The sequence below is a fragment of the Neophocaena asiaeorientalis genome, unplaced genomic scaffold, assembly GCF_003031525.2.
Source record: "Neophocaena asiaeorientalis asiaeorientalis breed wild unplaced genomic scaffold, Neophocaena_asiaeorientalis_V1.1 scaffold491, whole genome shotgun sequence".
Taxonomy (NCBI): domain Eukaryota; kingdom Metazoa; phylum Chordata; class Mammalia; order Artiodactyla; family Phocoenidae; genus Neophocaena; species Neophocaena asiaeorientalis.
Genome location: NW_020185318.1, coordinates 614,936 through 636,478, shown reverse-complemented (window position 1 = coordinate 636,478; position 21,543 = coordinate 614,936). Strand labels below are relative to the sequence as shown.

At 37.4% G+C, this 21,543-nt stretch overlaps 1 protein-coding gene across 1 annotated transcript in view; it reads right to left on the bottom strand.

The window, feature by feature from the left end:
- Nucleotides 1-2,957: 2,957 nt before the first annotated feature.
- LOC112392146 (X-linked interleukin-1 receptor accessory protein-like 2) overlaps nucleotides 2,958-21,543 on the bottom strand; it is a gene marked incomplete at its 3' end in the record, with an annotated part of 51,923 nt that continues 33,337 nt past the window's right edge. Inside the window, exon 4 of the mRNA XM_024733687.1 lies at nucleotides 2,958-3,111. Within this exon, the coding sequence (XP_024589455.1) occupies nucleotides 2,958-3,111 (154 nt within the window). The remainder of the gene's footprint in view (nucleotides 3,112-21,543) is intronic.

Sequence of the window (21,543 nt, the reverse complement as noted above, 5' to 3'; positions counted from 1 at the left end):
CTTTATAACAAAGTGAATCAGTTATACATATACATACGTCCCCATATCTCTTCCCTCTTGCATCTCCCTCCCTCCCACCCTCCCTATCCCGCCCCTCTACGTGGTCATAAAACACCGAGCTGATCTCCCTGTGTTATGCGGCTGCTTCCCACTAGCTATCTATTTTACGTTGGGTAGTGTATATATGTCCATGCCACTCTCTCACATTGTTCCAGCTTACCCTTCCCCCTCCCCGTATCCTCAAGTCCATTCTCTAGTAGGTCTGCATCTTTATTCCCATCTTGCCCCTAGGTTCCTCATGACCATTTTTTTTTTAGATTCCTTATACATGTGTTAGCATACAGTATTTGTTTTTCTCTTTCTGACTTACTTCACTCTGTATAACAGACTCTAGGTCCATCCACCTCACTACAAATAACTCAGCTTTTTTTCCTTTTTATGGCTGAGTAATTGCTCTTTAAACAAGGAAACAAGGAATAATATAGCTTAGACAATATTGCAAATAAAATAAATCTTCACAGAGCAACCTCTTGAACTTCCATACTGAGAAGACATTTTGTCTCTACATCAAGTATAACATTTGAACTCTGTGAATAAATAAACTTGATATATACTTATATGAACAATAACTCAAGGATAAGTTTGAATTATTTTTTCTAGTATGTAATATATACTCACTATATTTTTATTTAAATAGCAAATGAATAAATTACTGTTTCAGTGGCTGAGGTTTAATCCTCACCCTCCCTTGACAGATTTCCCTTAGTGATCAAAACTCTGTATTTTCCTGACAGCTGTTAGGAGCTTAGGTGAAACAATTTGGGACCTATGAAAATTAGTTTTGGTGTGTGTGTGTCTGTGTGTGTATGTGTGAACTAACATGCTCACAAGGGAATCATACCTGTGACTGACTTCTTTGACACCATTTTCTCAGCTAGTATTTCTCAAAGCATGATCCTTGAAAGGCATGCAAGAGATTCCCCAGGACAAAAAGATAAATTCCCTGTCTTACTGATGTACTAAATTAGAATCTGGAGGAGAGAGATGGGAATCTATATTTAAGGAGCCTTATCTTTACCATACCTAGGTTCTTCCATGTGATTCTGATGCACAGTAAAGTCTGAGAAACTCTGAGAGGTAGAGTTCAGGTGAAATTTTAAATCCCCAGTTAAACTTTTCTTAAAGTTTAGGGCAAGTGAATTAATGCCTTATAAGACACCCAAAATAAGCTCCAGAATCTAAAAACAAACTAAAGAAACAAATGTGTTGTCACCATAACCCAACAGATGGAAGCATAAAAGAGGTTTGATATTTACTTTATTCTGGTCCAACTTAAAATATAAGCTAAACACTATAATGTTACAAACTTTACTAAATGACCTCCAAATGGAAGTGTTTTGAAAGCATCAGATAAAGATTGTGTGACTGTGGTCAAAGTGATGATTCTGCAAGGATTTGTGCATGGTCAGGCCACTTATGAATGATGTATAACTGCCTATGATTGACTCTTCTGCTTGAATGAGGCAGGAAGTCTAGTTCATACTAAGGGAATCAGAAATTAAACAAAAACAGATCTTTGCTATTTGGATTGGCCAAATATGGTAGTTATTTTGAAAGCTCATGGAGAAGCAACGTGCAATTCTAATCAAAATAATAATTCAAACCTTCACAGAAGGTACTTTACAATTCAGACTAAGAAATAGAACTGTCATGTATTAGAATAGAGAATGAACTAAAGTATATATATTAACTTTAAATTAATTTTAAAGTATATATATATTGATTTTTATTTTTACTCCTTTTGTTAACATTTAGAATTTAGAAAAAGATGAAAAAAGAAACTAGTTGACTCTCAGGGATCAAAAACTAAATCAAATATATGTTATACAAATGAACTTATTAAGCAAGTATCATTATTAATAGACTGATTTTAACACTATCCCAAAAAGGTCAGCTAGCCATAAACAAAAACAATATAGAAGAAAATCTATATTCCTAACATTAATGAGAGTATGTTGTAACTAAACAACTAGTTGATGTCAACATTAGATGGTTAAACAGGTAATGCTCAAGCTAATAAGTGCAATAAATATTACACTTGTCTGGATAATGTCAAATTTTACCATGGCTCAGATTTTACCCACAATACAAAAATGTGTGTGTATACTTATACACACACACATACATCTAAAACATATATAAGAAGAATAGAATTAGTCAAGATTTGCTCAGGCACAATAGTAGGTGGACCTTTTGTCACACTCTTTCTTAAGGTCCATCACACCCATTGTCAGGGATAATCTTTATGTCATTAGGGTCTGTCCTATTTTGCTGAAAATGACTTACTAACATTCTCCACCAGGTAAGAATATTCTGAGTCTCTCTCTTCCATTGTGAGTAGAATTACTAATTTACAATTTGCTTGTACTTCTGATGTAAAACACACATGTGCATGCTATTCATTTGGAGTTGCTCCATTTAAGAATCACTAGAACCTCACAATAACATCACTCATTTATGAGAAATTCTATATAAATGATATTTTGGATGCAGTCCAAGAAGATTTCATTACAAAAGCCCAACAGAACCTCATTCTGAGGCAGCCTTCACCTGCAAGAAGACTCCACATATGGGGTAAGTCAACATTCTAAAGTGGTTCCAGCATATTTCTTCTGAGACGCTTAGTAACAATCAATGATACCCTGAAGAGTTAAGAACCTTTCATAAAAGCAGAGAACAGATATGCAGTAACTGGTACCTTGTTCCCTAAATTAATTGTCCATATTCCCACATATAGCTTATCAGTATAACTTATTAATAGTGAGTTTCACAGCTATTTTATTTGTAGCTAATTATAAATTCACAGCTAGTTTACTCTTTGTTTGGAAACTTTTTCTTCCTGTACCAAATTATACTTAAAATCTCATTTGCCATGATTTGGTTAAACCAATGCTTACCTGTAACTTTCAATTCAGTTGTTCTTCTTACAAGTTTTCCTTCATACTTAAGCTCACAAGTGTAATTTCCCCCATCTTCTTCTTGAACTTCCTGGATTAGAAGGGCATTTCCTTTCTGTATTATGATGCTTCTCCACATTTTTGGCTTGCATTCCTGCAGAGAAAATATTTTCAAGTAAGCAAAAAATAAAAATTTACATCACTAAGTCTTAGTACTGGCAAGTTAGTACTTTCACTTTTTTGTACTCTTCTCTTTAGTTTTCAAAATGTGTAGCTAAAGAGTTACGTCAATGACCAGAAAACATCACAAATGCATCTTATTGTATCCAATTGAAACATCACAACTACCACCCTAAGAACCACTTTAAAGGCCTGATCCCAAGAGCAGAAAGTCCTTAGAGACATTCTGCAAAAACAGAAAAGCATACAAGATCCCCAAACGCAAAAGAGGTAGAGCAGTCACTGAGTAGCCTTTTAATGCCCTGGTTCTTTCTATATGACAGGAATATGTCCTAAGAGTTCTAAGAGGATAGTGTTCACTTAGCAACATAATATAAACAAGGGAGCCTTAGGCATTATTTAAAAATTCTAATTGGCTTTTACACTGGCAATAGTTTAATTACTTTTTATAGTAAAAGCTAATAATAATATTCAAGAGTCTCTCTCCCCATAGTCAAGAGATCTATTGTGAGGAGGTTGAGGGGGGAAGGGGATCAAGAAAATGAGGCTTGAGGAATTCTCTAGAAACATAGCTAGGTAAAATGAGGACACACTTTGTTGTAATAAGGTAATGGGGAAATGATCCACTTATTTTCTGAGTTCAGTGATCTGTGACCAGATAATAAGATTTGGGTTTTGAGGTCAATTCTTTTACTCATCTGGTAAGAATGTGTTGCTACTGGAATTGGACTTTACTAGAAAGGAATGATTAATTTCCGTCGACTGACAGAGATACAACAATAGCAGAGTATGTAAGAATATTCAGCCAAGTGGCTTTGTCTTTTGGGAATTTTCTCAGACTACTTTTTACATATTGCTCCAGTTTATCTACCACTTATCTCAAATGTTCAACGAAAGTGGTGGCCAAAAGCTGTGCAAACATCAGTGAAGCTGTGGGGGATAGGTGTGAGGGGGTACTGAAGTATTTTATCATTTAAATTCTGGATCTGTCAGTTAAGGAATTAAAAAATTGATCATGAGGCAGATGACATGAATAATAGTTGAGGACAGTTTCCATATTCTCCATGGTATATACAACATCTATTCTACCTCTCCTTCTCCCCACCCTTACTCCCACCCTCTGCAGACACATCCTAAATATTCATGTAAAAGTAAAATCAGTGCTGACTCTCAATCCCCAGCTCTGCATGCTTGAGTGTGTGCATGTGTGTGTGCGCACATGTCGTAAAATGATTTGGAAGAGTAAGTACCCATTTATTAGATTTTACTGTAACAAAATTTCTTCTGTTATGATAACAGAAGTGAAAACAAAACACAAAAACTGACACTTAAGTTCACAGGTATAATATTTAAGAGATACACTTGCTTTATGTCCAATACAACTACCCACACACATTGTCAGAGAGTAAATAAAAGTAATACTGTCTAGGGCATCTAGATATAAAGCTGCTTCACTCCCTAGGGTCTTTCCAAAGAACACTTAAGGGTCTGTCTGAAATTCTATTACATACCATGTCTGGCAAGGTTTATCACCTATATGAGATTTGCTTCTGAGTTAAACCTTGGGATATAAGGTTTCTGGGAAAATGAAAAAGAAAGACTGAACAGAAAGAAAAAAATTAGCCCAGCTGCCACTATCGTCATACAATAATAATCCACAATTATTTTCACATTGCTTCCAACTCTGATAGCCTCAGATTTCTAAAGAATCATTCTGAAGATCATTAAACAAAAATATGGTCCCTCTGGGCATTTTGAGAGGAAAGGAAAATGAAAACTGAGCTGCTTCACTTTCACATAGCAGTGGTGGGGGCAGGCAAATGAGCCCACACACTCACTTCATTCAAAGACAAATGGCATCGTTTTCTAATGTCATTTTTTGCGGGAAAGTCCATATGCAATTAGCTCTGACCATTTTCATCTTCTCTCTACACTGCTTTGTTTTTTTCCCCAGGAAGTAAAATCTAAAGAGTGTACAGGAATTACAAAATAACTCCTGATGAGGAACAGCCTGGAATCTTCACATGTTCTTTGGGATAGATATAGATAGTCCCAAGTGCTTTTCAAGTTATCATCTAGCCTTATAAAGGATTCCTTGTACCCAACAGAGTTTTTGTTTTTAACTGTGTTATAGGAAAATGTTATCTTCAGGTCACCTCCATCCTTCTGGAACAATGTAGTATAGATGAAAAGGCAAACTGGCTTCAGAGCAAGACAGCTCTAGGTCAAAATCTGGGGTTCACCCAAGTTCTGTGATCTTGGGAAAATTTGCCTAACTTCTTTAGGTCTCAGTTTTTTACTCTGCATGTGGGGATACTATACACTACCATATGAACAACCAGAATCCAGAGGCTTGCAGAGTTTATTCATTACACTCTTGTTGGGCAGCACTATATTTAGTGGTCATACAACACAGAGAATGCTTTTCATCCCTAAACTTTCACAATCCTGGATTATATCTCCTCCAAACGTCTGGCTCTACTTGGTGAAACTTGGTGCTAGTGGACTAATCAGATAAGAACAAATCTTCACTAATTGGTTAACCAGCCCCCAGCAACGTAATACTTTAACCCACTGAAAATGTATAGTTCCTAAGAGGCCACTCCAACACTAATCCTAGCAGGTGGGTAGAGAAACTGTATTTTGTTCAGAAGAGCCTTGTAGATGATATCCTGCCCCCACCAACCCATCCTTCACGAAGTTACCTCATTGGCTATCCTGCCCATGTCTGGGTGCCTATATCAAATCTCAGAAGTCTTCCAGGTTTTTTACTCCATTATTTGCAGCATCTCTGCCTTAAGCTGCTGGCTGTGAGGCTTACTACTGTCACTGCTTCTTTCCTGCCCCCAGTCTTCCCATCATCTCTTTCCTATTGGACAGACAACATTACCATACTTCACTCCCTCCAGACCTGTTTAGTTTAATTCTGACAGACTGGTGGGCAATAAAGTTTGCAGCACATAGGTCAAGTCTCAAGATGGTTGTTTATCTGAGGTAAGGACAAACTGCCAGAACCTCGAATGGGAACAGGCCCCTAATATTGTCCTCAGTGTGTAATGCCTCTATTAGTTAATGCCTCTGAGACCATTACATTGAACTTAATCAACTGGAAGTTTTCGCTGAGGACCAGTTTTACCTAAGTTTAACAAACAGCTTCAGTTCATGGTCCAGCTGTCCTCTCACAGAACAGTTTGCTGTAGGACATCCTTGCTCAGTCAAAATCACATCAGCCTTTAAATTCCAGCTTCCTTCCCTTCTTCCCAGCCTTCCTGAGTGGAAGATGTTATTTGCCAGCAGTTGCTAGGTTGGGAGCCTAGGATGTTCAACAGAAACATCTGTTGGCCCAGCCCCTTGAAGCTGCCAGCCATATCTGGATCTTGGAGTTCCCACCCTGAAATATTCACCACTACATTCACAGTCTACTTCTGAGATAGCATCATCACAACCACAGGTGTATTTCAATCAGTTTGATTTGTTAGTCATGGTTACTTCAGTGCTATTCAGAGCACATGACTCATTTCTCACAGCAAGAACATGAGGAAGATTCATTTAAATATTGATTCTGATTCTGAATTTCAGACACAAAGCAGCTGTGTAACCATAGGCAATCACATAACCTCTGGTCCTCTTCAAATACTTAACACCCATTCCCTCACACCAAACTTCTCTCCTTTCCCCTGGAGACTGAACTATTCCACAGAGCATCTAGGCTCTGCCTAACAATTTGTAGGAAACCTGAACTTTCGTCACTTTAAAGATGGAAGAGATAGGAGCACAATTGTGAATTGGGTATCAATCTTGTACTTCCACTCGAAATGCCTAGGATAACCCACTGCAGAGAGTCCTTCCCCTCCCTAGTTCTTTTCCTCTAACTTTCTATCTTCACAATCCTAATGTTGAATTTTGGTACCCCCACAGCAGTTCAGTATAAATTCCACATTCAAATACTTGGGATGAAATCCCAAATTATATGTTCTTGAGCATACTACTTAACCAATCTAAGCCTCAGTTGCTTCACCTATTTTTAAAAAGTTGGTGATAATCATAATATATACCAAATAGGGGTAATTATTAGGATTAAATGAGGTAATGCATATAAATCCTCTGTAATATAGAGCATCACATGCTAAAACTACTCAATAAATATTAACTATTATTCTATCATTGTCATTACCGTCAGCATCCAGCTTTCAAATTACATACACAACTATCTTGATATGTTAATAACTATTAGGAGTTAATGTGACTCATATTTCTATAGGAGTCTGGAGACAATCCAAAGTTACCATTCCAATGAAGGGGTTGATTTACTTTCTTATCTGACACATAAAGGACCTGAAAGTTATTACTGCCATCCTAACAACAAGAAAAAAGCTGAACAAACTGAAACTCAATAACTTCTTTTATTTCCATCAGGTAATTGAGGTCACAGTAAAAGCCACTGTCCCAGAAACTGGAGAGACAGGTAGATACAGAGAATCACAGTTTACTGGGAGCAGAAACAGCCTCAGGAGCCAACTGGTAGGAACAGTTAAAGGATAATTGAGTAATTTCTGGAGACTAAGTGTGAACTAGCTTGAGAAATAAAAAATCCCTGAGGGCCCAGTCTTGGAAGGCAGCCCACACTTTTGTAAGGTTTACCTCCATGAGCCCCACCAGGTTCTTCTCAGACTGAACATCAGAGAAAAGTCCTGCTTCTGGAAAAGGATGGGGAAAGTAAACCATTTTGAAATATACCCAAAGAGCCTGCCCATAAAAGACGTGGGATACAGGAAATATACAACCCCAGCCTCCTCTAGGCTTTGAAGTGGGGAAAGAAATAGCCAGCTCCAGTCCTCTCTATCTTTCCTGTCTTACAGGAAGCTGAGAAGCACATATGATGGTCACAGGCCAGGGACTAGGCTCACTAAAAGACTGAATCTAATCACAGGATTATAGAATGCTTTCCCTTGCCCAACACCTTACCAGCACATCAATAGGGCTCCTGTATAATAACACGATATTACAATTGAAAGAAATGCACAACACAGACCTTATTTAAGAATATATCTCTAGGGGCTTCCCTGGTGGCACAATGGTTGAGAGTCCGCCTGCCGATGCAGGGGACAGGGGTTCGTGCCCCAGTCCGGGAAGATCCCACATGCCGTGGAGCGGCTGGGCCCGTGAGCCATGGCCGCTGAGCCTGCGCATCCGGAGCCTGTGCTACAGGACGGGAGAGGCCACAACAGTGAGAGGCCTGCGTACCGCAAAAAAAAAAATAAAAAAGAAAAAAGAATATATCTCTAGAAAGATAACAGGGAAGTAAAAAATAAGGACACCAGAGAGACTTTTAGCTTCTAACACCTACAGCAAGTAGTAAAAACAGTCTGACTCTTAGCCAGATAAGCATAAAAAAAACCTCACAGTAAAGGCCTATTTACTTCAGTTCCTTTTACCAAGTACATCACGCCTGGATTTTTAAAAATATTTACAAGGCATATTAAAAGTCAGAAAAAAACACTGTTCAAAGAGAAAGAGGAAGCATCAGAACCAGATTAAGATAGGGCAGAAATTTTGGAATTACCAGTCTGGGAATTTAAAATAAGTATGATTAATATGTTAATGACACTAATAGAAATAGTGGACAATATGTAAGAACAGAAGAGAGATGGAAACTCTTAGAATCAAAAGAGAAATGCTAGAAATCAAAACACTGTAATAGAAATAAAGAATGTCTTTGATAGGCATATTCATAGACTGGACATGGCCGAGGAAAGAATTAGTGAGCTTGAAGGTATATCAATAGAAACCTCCCAAACTAAAAAACAGAGGAAAAAGAATGAAAAGAAATTGAACAGAATATCCAAGAACTGTGAGAGGAGTACAAAAGATGTAACATAAATGTAATGGGAATACCAGAAGGAGAAGAAAGTGAGAAAGGAACAGAAGAAATATTTGAAGTCATTCTAATGCTGGCTCATCCAAGATTACCAGACTAGATCATACCAGACTAGGTATGACAGAGAGGTTTGTTGTACAGATAGGTTACTATAAGCAAATGAAATGAGTTTTGAACAATATATAAAAGTTAGGCAGGTAAGCAGGACATACAGGACAGAGGGAATAACATGTGTAGAATAACTCAGATGTGAAAAACTATGGAGTGGACAAAAAAATATGAATAGTTTTGCTCTCTTGAGAGTGGCAATGAGTAGGCGGAGGCCAGATACTAAAAGCCTTAAATTCCATTCTAAGATATTTGTACACTGTCAGGTTTCAAATCTCAGCTCTGTCACTCTATAACCTATCTCATAAGACTGTTCTAAGAATTGAATTAGCTAATTAATGAACATGTGTGACACAGTGTCAGGCCCTGTAAATACTCAACAAAAAGGAACTACTAACTAAAAGTTTTTATAGAATCATTGGAGTGCTTTAAATAGTGGCACACTATGATCGGATGTGCATTTCTAAAAGATCATTCTAATGGATATATAGAAGGTAGTCAGATTATAAAAAGAGACATTGCTTAAAAGGCTTTAATTTACTTTGATCTGTTTTTATCCCTCAAATGTCATTAATGCCATTAAGGATACACAGGAAGACCCTTTAAAGTCTGGATTCTTATAACAATTTAGGAAAAATCAATAGCAAACTCCTGTTAAATTTGAGAAAAACAAACATGTCAATAATTATAGAAGTTGACAAAAACATATCATTTTGATAAATCCAGAAATTGGACAGTCAAAACTCAACCTTATAAGATCTTTATTCCTAATCACCAAAACCCAGCAGCAAATGGTCATCAATGGGTGAATGGCTAAACAGTGGTACATCTCTACAGTGGAATATTGGACTATTATTCAGCAATAAAAGGAATGAACTATTGTTACATACCACAACATTGACAAATCTCAAATGAATTATGCTAAGTGAGCAAAGATAGGCACAAAAGGCTATATATCATATTATTCCATTTATATGACATTCTGGAAAATACAAAACCATAGGAATAGAAAACATATCTTTTTAGCAAGGACTGGGGCTTGGAGGAAGGGAATGAATACAAAAGGACATGGAGAAAATTGCAATGATGAAAATGTTCTGTACCTTGTTTGTGGTGTATATATTTGCCAAAACACATCAAATTGTACAAGTAAAAAGGATGTATTTTATGTTTGTAGATTATATAGAATAACAGGACTTTAAAAACCCTCAATCTTAAATTCCCAATTGGAGTTTGAGATGTCCTAACTTTGCTTCTAGCTTTCTATGTAACTTTTTCCTTTCTATAGTAGCAGCATATATCAAGGACTTTAGTCATTAGATGTTTATAACATGTCTGAGATATATGGCATACATTGTTATATCTATTTTATATGTGGGAAAATAGAGGCCCAGGGTCATCCAATTACTCATCCACATTAATGGTGTAATGGTGACCAGGATCCAGGTCCCCAGGCTCAAAGACCAGTGCTTCTTACACATATTAAATACCCATTCCTCAAATAGCAACCCATCTTCTCTATAATTTGCAAATAATAAATAACCATTTTCCCATTTCTAATGTCATACCTAAAGATAAAAACAAGGATAAACGGGTCTTAAATCTTGTGTCACTGACTGTGGTTTTAGGGCATACAAAATTGAAGCCTTCATGGGATTCCTAGCTCATTCCTTCCAGATACAAGTATCTTTGAAAATTCTAGTTAAATAGATTAAGATTTTCAGGATGGAATGTAATTTTATGGTTACAAAATAAGGTACATACTAATATCAATACATTTTCAAAAGGGATTCAAAAACCACAAACATTGGAAAGAATTAGTGAGCTTGAAGGTATATCAATAGAAACCTCCCAAACTAAAAAACAGAGGAAAAAGAATGAAAAGAAATTGAACAGAATATCCAAGAACTGTGAGAGGAGTACAAAAGATGTAACATAAATGTAATGGGAATACCAGAAGGAGAAGAAAGTGAGAAAGGAACAGAAGAAATATTTGAAGTCATTCTAATGCTGGCTCATCCAAGATTACCAGACTAGATCATACCAGACTAGGTATGACAGAGAGGTTTGTTGTACAGATAGGTTACTATAAGCAAATGAAATGAGTTTTGAACAATATATAAAAGTTAGGCAGGTAAGCAGGACATACAGGACAGAGGGAATAACATGTGTAGAATAACTCAGATGTGAAAAACTATGGAGTGGACAAAAAAATATGAATAGTTTTGCTCTCTTGAGAGTGGCAATGAGTAGGCGGAGGCCAGATACTAAAAGCCTTAAATTCCATTCTAAGATATTTGTACACTGTCAGGTTTCAAATCTCAGCTCTGTCACTCTATAACCTATCTCATAAGACTGTTCTAAGAATTGAATTAGCTAATTAATGAACATGTGTGACACAGTGTCAGGCCCTGTAAATACTCAACAAAAAGGAACTACTAACTAAAAGTTTTTATAGAATCATTGGAGTGCTTTAAATAGTGGCACACTATGATCGGATGTGCATTTCTAAAAGATCATTCTAATGGATATATAGAAGGTAGTCAGATTATAAAAAGAGACATTGCTTAAAAGGCTTTAATTTACTTTGATCTGTTTTTATCCCTCAAATGTCATTAATGCCATTAAGGATACACAGGAAGACCCTTTAAAGTCTGGATTCTTATAACAATTTAGGAAAAATCAATAGCAAACTCCTGTTAAATTTGAGAAAAACAAACATGTCAATAATTATAGAAGTTGACAAAAACATATCATTTTGATAAATCCAGAAATTGGACAGTCAAAACTCAACCTTATAAGATCTTTATTCCTAATCACCAAAACCCAGCAGCAAATGGTCATCAATGGGTGAATGGCTAAACAGTGGTACATCTCTACAGTGGAATATTGGACTATTATTCAGCAATAAAAGGAATGAACTATTGTTACATACCACAACATTGACAAATCTCAAATGAATTATGCTAAGTGAGCAAAGATAGGCACAAAAGGCTATATATCATATTATTCCATTTATATGACATTCTGGAAAATACAAAACCATAGGAATAGAAAACATATCTTTTTAGCAAGGACTGGGGCTTGGAGGAAGGGAATGAATACAAAAGGACATGGAGAAAATTGCAATGATGAAAATGTTCTGTACCTTGTTTGTGGTGTATATATTTGCCAAAACACATCAAATTGTACAAGTAAAAAGGATGTATTTTATGTTTGTAGATTATATAGAATAACAGGACTTTAAAAACCCTCAATCTTAAATTCCCAATTGGAGTTTGAGATGTCCTAACTTTGCTTCTAGCTTTCTATGTAACTTTTTCCTTTCTATAGTAGCAGCATATATCAAGGACTTTAGTCATTAGATGTTTATAACATGTCTGAGATATATGGCATACATTGTTATATCTATTTTATATGTGGGAAAATAGAGGCCCAGGGTCATCCAATTACTCATCCACATTAATGGTGTAATGGTGACCAGGATCCAGGTCCCCAGGCTCAAAGACCAGTGCTTCTTACACATATTAAATACCCATTCCTCAAATAGCAACCCATCTTCTCTATAATTTGCAAATAATAAATAACCATTTTCCCATTTCTAATGTCATACCTAAAGATAAAAACAAGGATAAACGGGTCTTAAATCTTGTGTCACTGACTGTGGTTTTAGGGCATACAAAATTGAAGCCTTCATGGGATTCCTAGCTCATTCCTTCCAGATACAAGTATCTTTGAAAATTCTAGTTAAATAGATTAAGATTTTCAGGATGGAATGTAATTTTATGGTTACAAATCATGCGGGCCTCTCACTGCTGTGGCCTCTCCCGTTGCGGAGCACAGGCTCTGGACGCGCAGGCTCAGCGGCCATGGCTCACGGGCCCAGCCGCTCCACAGCATGTGGGATCTTCCCGGACCGGGGCACGAACCCGTGTCCCCTGCATCAGCAGGCGGACTCTCAACCGCTGTGCCAAACCATTTTTATAGCCAAAATGTGTCGGTCATTTGGGCTGCGGTATCACAAGGTCTTCAATGACCTTCTTTTTCCCTCTTTAAGAAAAATGTCAGGATTTTCTGGGAGACAAGATTGCAGATTAGAAAGACTTGAGCTCACCTCCTCTCATGAAAACACCAAAATCACAACTTATTGCTGGACAACCATTGACAAAAAAGACTGGAACCTACCAAAAAAGATATTCTACATCCAAAGACAAATAAGAAGCCACAGGACAGTAGGAGGGGAACTTTCATGATATAATCAAATCCTATAACCACCGAGTGGGTGACCCACAAACTGGAAAATAATTATATCACAGATGTTCACCCATAGGAGTGAGAGTTCTGAGCCCCATGTCAGGTTCCCCAGCCTGGGGATCTGGCATCAGGAGGAGGAGCCCCCAGAGCATTTGGCTTTGAAGACCAGTGGGCTTGTGTGCAGGAGATCCACAGGATGGAGGGAAACAGAGACTCCACTCTTCAAGGGCACACACAAGGTTTCACGCGCACTGGGACTGTGGGCAAAACAGTGACTCCACAGAAGCCTGGGCCAGACCTACCTGTGGGTCTTGGAGGCTCTCCTGGGGAGGCAAGGGTTGGCTGTGGCCCACTACAGGGGCAAGGACACTGGTGGCAGAGACCCCAGGCAGTATTCCTCAGAATGAGCTTCCCTGGTGGTCACCATTTTGGCACTTAGACCTGGCCCCACCCAACAGCCTGAAGGCTCCAGTGCTGGGACACCTCAGGCTAAACAACAAACAGAGTGGGAACACAGACCCACCCATCAACAGACAGGTGGCCTAAAGTTGTTCTGAGCCCACAGCCATCTCTAGACACACCCCTTGACACAGCCCTGCCCATCAGAGGGACAAGACCCAGCGCCACCCACCAGTGGACAGGCACCAGTCCCTCCCACCAGGAAGCCTGCACAAAACCTTGGACCAAGCTCACCCACGAGGGGGCATACACCAGAAGCAGGAAGAACTACAATCCTACAGCCTGCAGAACAGAGACCACAAATACAGAAAGTTAGACAAAATGGGATGGCAGAGAAACATGTTCCAGATGCAGGAACAAGATAAAAGCCCAGAAGAACAACTAAGTGAAGTGGAGATAGGCAATCTGCCTGAAAAGAAATTCAGAATAATGATAGTAAAGATGATCTAAGATCTCAGAAAAAGAATGGAGGAACAGACTGAGAAGGTACAAGAAATGTTTAACAAAGAACCAGAAGATTTAAAGAACAAACAGAGATGAACAATACAATAACTGAAATGAAAAATACACTAGAAGGAATCAATAGCAGAATAAATGAGGCAGAAGAAGGAATAAGTGAGCTGGAAGACAGACTGGTGGAAATAATTGTCACAAAACAGAATAAAGAAAAAGGAGTGGAAAGAAATAAGGACAGTCTAAGAGACTTCTGGGACAACTTCAAACACACCAACATTTGCATTATAGGGGTCCCAGAAGGAGAAGAGAGAGAACCTGCCTGAGAAAACATTTGAAGAGATAGTAGCCAAAAACTTCCCTAACATGGGTAAGGAAACACTCAAGTTCAGGAAGCACAGAGAGTCCGATACAGGATAAACCCAAGGAGAAACACGCCAAGACACATTTTAATCAAATCAACAAAACTTAAAGACAAAGAGAAAATATTTAAAGCAACAAGGGAAAAGCAACAAATAACATACAAGGGAATGCCCATAAGGTTAACAGCTGATTTTTCAGCAGAAGCTCAAATGAACGTATTTACAAAGTGGAAACAGACTCACAGACTTCGAAAACAAACTCATGGTTACCAAAAGGGAAATGTCGGGGGGAGGCATACATTAGGAGTTTGGGATTAACATATACACACTACTATATATAAAATAGACAATCAACAAGGACCTATTGTATAGCACAGGGAACTCTATTCATATGGACCTACTGTATAGCACAGGGAACTCTACTCAGTGCTCTGTAATAACCTATATGGGAAAAGAATCTGAAAAAGAATAGATATATGTATCTGTATAACTGAATCACTTTGCTGTACACCTGAAACTAACACAACATTGTAAATCAACTATACTCAAATATAAAATAAAAATTAAATTAAAAAAAAACTCCATACTACCCAACTTATTGGGACTGTGGGCAAAACAGTGACTCCACAGAAGCCTGGGCCAGACCTACCTGTGGGTCTTGGAGGCTCTCCTGGGGAGGCAAGGGTTGGCTGTGGCCCACTACAGGGGCAAGGACACTGGTGGCAGAGACCCCAGGCAGTATTCCTCAGAATGAGCTTCCCTGGTGGTCACCATTTTGGCACTTAGACCTGGCCCCACCCAACAGCCTGAAGGCTCCAGTGCTGGGACACCTCAGGCTAAACAACAAACAGAGTGGGAACACAGACCCACCCATCAACAGACAGGTGGCCTAAAGTTGTTCTGAGCCCACAGCCATCTCTAGACACACCCCTTGACACAGCCCTGCCCATCAGAGGGACAAGACCCAGCGCCACCCACCAGTGGACAGGCACCAGTCCCTCCCACCAGGAAGCCTGCACAAAACCTTGGACCAAGCTCACCCACGAGGGGGCATACACCAGAAGCAGGAAGAACTACAATCCTACAGCCTGCAGAACAGAGACCACAAATACAGAAAGTTAGACAAAATGGGATGGCAGAGAAACATGTTCCAGATGCAGGAACAAGATAAAAGCCCAGAAGAACAACTAAGTGAAGTGGAGATAGGCAATCTGCCTGAAAAGAAATTCAGAATAATGATAGTAAAGATGATCTAAGATCTCAGAAAAAGAATGGAGGAACAGACTGAGAAGGTACAAGAAATGTTTAACAAAGAACCAGAAGATTTAAAGAACAAACAGAGATGAACAATACAATAACTGAAATGAAAAATACACTAGAAGGAATCAATAGCAGAATAAATGAGGCAGAAGAAGGAATAAGTGAGCTGGAAGACAGACTGGTGGAAATAATTGTCACAAAACAGAATAAAGAAAAAGGAGTGGAAAGAAATAAGGACAGTCTAAGAGACTTCTGGGACAACTTCAAACACACCAACATTTGCATTATAGGGGTCCCAGAAGGAGAAGAGAGAGAACCTGCCTGAGAAAACATTTGAAGAGATAGTAGCCAAAAACTTCCCTAACATGGGTAAGGAAACACTCAAGTTCAGGAAGCACAGAGAGTCCGATACAGGATAAACCCAAGGAGAAACACGCCAAGACACATTTTAATCAAATCAACAAAACTTAAAGACAAAGAGAAAATATTTAAAGCAACAAGGGAAAAGCAACAAATAACATACAAGGGAATGCCCATAAGGTTAACAGCTGATTTTTCAGCAGAAGCTCAAATGAACGTATTTACAAAGTGGAAACAGACTCACAGACTTCGAAAACAAACTCATGGTTACCAAAAGGGAAATGTCGGGGGGAGGCATACATTAGGAGTTTGGGATTAACATATACACACTACTATATATAAAATAGACAATCAACAAGGACCTATTGTATAGCACAGGGAACTCTATTCAATATTCTATAATAACCTATACGGGAAAAGAATCTGAAAAAGAATAGATATATGTATCTGTATAACTGAATCACTTTGCTGTACACCTGAAACTAACACAACATTGTAAATCAACTATACTCAAATATAAAATAAAAATTAAATTAAAAAAAAACTCCATACTACCCAACTTAGCATTTAAAAAAAAGAAAGAAAACTGTCAGAATGTTTAGCAAGATAAGTAACTGTAAAGCTCTTAACTTTGGAAGCTTATCTCATTGTAATGAGTGACAGCATTTAGAAATGGTCATTCCTAGACTATTATTTAGGAGATGAAATTAACTCCTCACAATCCATCTGCAATTTTCTTAAACATGGTATGAGTCAGATATCTATTTTTTGCAAGTGAATTGTCAATTATGTGCACATCACTTTTAATAAGCCGTTATCCCCCCTCCAAACCCATTAAAATGATATGTTATTATATACTAAATTCTCATATATACATACTTTATCTGTTTCTGGATTCTCTATTCTATTTAACTGATCTATTTATGCTTTCTTAAACTTACTATTTTAATTGCTACTGTTTTGCAGTAAGTTCAGTCTCAGTTAGACTAAGTCCCCTCTTATTAATGTTTTTTTCCAAAATTTCATTTGCAAAACTGATATATTCACTCATCCATATGAATGTTATAATGTTTATCATGTTGTCTAATTTCTAAAAATTCATATTTTAGCAAATTGGATTACTTATTTATATAATATTGGGAATAACTGATCTTTTTTTCTATGAGATCTTCCAATGCAGAAATATGTTCTGTCTCTCCATTAATTTAGACTATATTTTATGTCCTTCAATAAAATTATATTTTTATATAGGTCTCCTCCCATCTTTGTTAAATGTATTCCAAAGTGTTTTACAGTTTTTCATTGTTGTAAATGGGATAATTTCATTTTTTCCTTTACATATCTAACCAATTATTACTGGTAAAAATAAAAATTATTGAATAGTTTGTATATTTTTATTAAGCTACCTTATCAAATTATCTCATTAGTTCTATTTTTTTTGTTGTTGTTTAATCTCTTGGGTTTTCTTGGTATACAATTATACAATCTGAAAAATAAGATTACTTTATCCTCCTTTTCCAATGTTTGTATAGTGTATTTCATTTAATTTTCTTATGGCATCAGCTAGAACCTCCAAAACAATACTGAATAATAGAACTGACAGAGATCATTCCTATCTTGTACGCCATGGATGTAAGGATATACGTATGTTTTCAAGGATGTTTACTGCAATACTTGGATTATTTTTAAAAAACTAGAAAAAATTGAATATCCATCTGAAAAATGGTTGAATAAAGCAAGGTTATATCTAGCCTATGAACTATGATACAGCTATTAAAAATGAATTAGATATATATAGTCAACATGCACATAGTAGGGACCCAGTATATATATACTAACTGAATGAATGAATTTGCACTGACCTATCCATAATGCCCTCAACCACTCCATTATAACCAACGGCAAACATCTGAAATTAAGATAATTGTGGCAAGAAAAAGGAGGATTCAAACTGGAAGACTTGACTTCATTAACATCAGCCTTTTATCAGCAGAGGTAACTAATGACATAGATATGCGTTTTACCCCAAGGAACGTATTTGTATTTTCATTGCTAATGTCCTATTAAGGTTAGGGAATTCTTTTGTTTAGAAATGGGATAAAGGGACTCTACACTCTTGTGTCAAGTGTTCTCAGTGAATAATGAGGTTGTTCTTGTGTTCTTAGTTCAATAAAGAAAATAATCTTTATCTCTCATTTCAAATATGTTTCCAAAAGCATTAACATAATTGTATATTCTGTTCTAATATTTAAGCCCCATACATAGCGTCAGGAGGAAGTGCTGAAAGTGTAGCCCCTCTCCTCACTTACTTTTGCTAACAGAGTTCAGATAGAGGAGTTACAGCCCCCTTATGCATATCTCTTACATTCCAAGGACAACCAGAATAGGCTTACTCATTCATCTTTATGAACACGCCCCAGTGCCATATGAGCCACCTCTACCTTCCTATTCAGCTGTGATTACCTGCAGGCATGGAAGAATAGTCCTCAAAGGCCTGCCATAACAGGATGGTTGGAAAGTAAACAAGTTTAAAGATTACATATATTTGAAAAGAAGACTGGGAAAAGGATCATGCAACACATACTTTTCACTGTTAAAACACTGGAGATAATACATTGTACATTTCTAACTTTGGATATGCACCAGAATTAACTCCAGACCAATGTGTCCTCCTTTTTTCATTGTTGTAGCCAGAGCAAAATCACTTCATGTTCAGTCTGGTAGGAAATGCACAGACTACAAAGCAAGCAAGGCAGATTATCGAAGTATTGGCTAAAAAGGAAACGTTTTCCTAATATGTCAATCAATTTTTCAAGGATTTACTTAAAACCATGTGTGAAAAGTGGGGTTAACAATGCATTTGGGAGCTTCACAGACTCTTTAACTTTTGGTTTTAATTTTTTATCCTGATCCGTTTGTATAGTGTAATGGCTAAGTGCAAGGGCCCAGGAGCCAAACTGCCAGTCACAAACAGCTGTGTGACATTTGTTGAGTCACTTAACTTGTCTGAGTCTCCAGTCACGTCTTTTGTAAAATGGGGATAATAATAATACCTACATAAGACATAAGATTGAGACTGAGAAACTAGAAGTTGAGTTAATCCATCTAAAGCACTTAAAATGGAGTCTGGCATATAGTAAGTACTTAATAAATATTACCTATCATTATGCTTATTATTTATCAATTGTAAAATGTTATACAAATATTAAATGTTATTATCCAGGCAGAGCTGGAAAAGCCCTTTGTTTCACCATCATTGGTCCATTTCTAAGAAAGAGTGAGGGTTAGCTTTTTCCAAGGAATAAACTGCTTTGGTAGACAATGACTATGGTGATGTATAGAGATGTGAAGAAAGGAGAAAAAAGAATTTAGTGAAAAGACAGAAATATGAGATAGAATGAACACTGTAAGAGAAAGCTGATGACCTGGAGTTTACTCCTAGCTGCTAACCCTTGAGCTAGTCAACCTCCCTTCCTGAACTATAAAATTGAAATAAAACTTTTTTTACTCATCTTAAAGAAGTGCCTGCAATTGAGGCTGGGTTTAGCTCCAGGTCTATTGCAGGAGAGGTTAGTGATTAAGAAAATGGACTCTGGAACCACACTGCCTTGAATATAAAACGAAGCTTTGTTAGCTGAGTAGCTTTGGACAAATCTCTACATTCCTGTAAGACTCAATTTTTTTCCTCTGTTAAATGATGATAATAGCACCCACCACACAGAGTTGCATTGAGACTTAAGTGAGATAATATAGAGACCAAGCTTAGCACAGCAAATGGCACATAGTAAGTGATTAAGAAATACTAACAAGGCTAGGACTTTCCCTGGTTGTCGAGTGGTTAAGACTCTGTACCTCCACTGCAGGGGGTGCAGGTTTGATCCCTGGTCAGGGAACTAAGATCCCACATGCCATGCAGCGTGGCCAAAAAAAAAAAAAAAAAAAAAAAATACCAGAATAGGCTTACTCATTCATCTTTATGAACACGCCCCAGTGCCATATGAGCCACCTCTACCTTCCTATTCAGCTGTGATTACCTGCAGGCATGGAAGAATAGTCCTCAAAGGCCTGCCATAACAGGATGGTTGGAAAGTAAACAAGTTTAAAGATTACATATATTTGAAAAGAAGACTGGGAAAAGGATCATGCAACACATACTTTTCACTGTTAAAACACTGGAGATAATACATTGTACATTTCTAACTTTGGATATGCACCAGAATTAACTCCAGACCAATGTGTCCTCCTTTTTTCATTGTTGTAGCCAGAGCAAAATCACTTCATGTTCAGTCTGGTAGGAAATGCACAGACTACAAAGCAAGCAAGGCAGATTATCGAAGTATTGGCTAAAAAGGAAACGTTTTCCTAATATGTCAATCAATTTTTCAAGGATTTACTTAAAACCATGTGTGAAAAGTGGGGTTAACAATGCATTTGGGAGCTTCACAGACTCTTTAACTTTTGGTTTTAATTTTTTATCCTGATCCGTTTGTATAGTGTAATGGCTAAGTGCAAGGGCCCAGGAGCCAAACTGCCAGTCACAAACAGCTGTGTGACATTTGTTGAGTCACTTAACTTGTCTGAGTCTCCAGTCACGTCTTTTGTAAAATGGGGATAATAATAATACCTACATAAGACATAAGATTGAGACTGAGAAACTAGAAGTTGAGTTAATCCATCTAAAGCACTTAAAATGGAGTCTGGCATATAGTAAGTACTTAATAAATATTACCTATCATTATGCTTATTATTTATCAATTGTAAAATGTTATACAAATATTAAATGTTATTATCCAGGCAGAGCTGGAAAAGCCCTTTGTTTCACCATCATTGGTCCATTTCTAAGAAAGAGTGAGGGTTAGCTTTTTCCAAGGAATAAACTGCTTTGGTAGACAATGACTATGGTGATGTATAGAGATGTGAAGAAAGGAGAAAAAAGAATTTAGTGAAAAGACAGAAATATGAGATAGAATGAACACTGTAAGAGAAAGCTGATGACCTGGAGTTTACTCCTAGCTGCTAACCCTTGAGCTAGTCAACCTCCCTTCCTGAACTATAAAATTGAAATAAAACTTTTTTTACTCATCTTAAAGAAGTGCCTGCAATTGAGGCTGGGTTTAGCTCCAGGTCTATTGCAGGAGAGGTTAGTGATTAAGAAAATGGACTCTGGAACCACACTGCCTTGAATATAAAACGAAGCTTTGTTAGCTGAGTAGCTTTGGACAAATCTCTACATTCCTGTAAGACTCAATTTTTTTCCTCTGTTAAATGATGA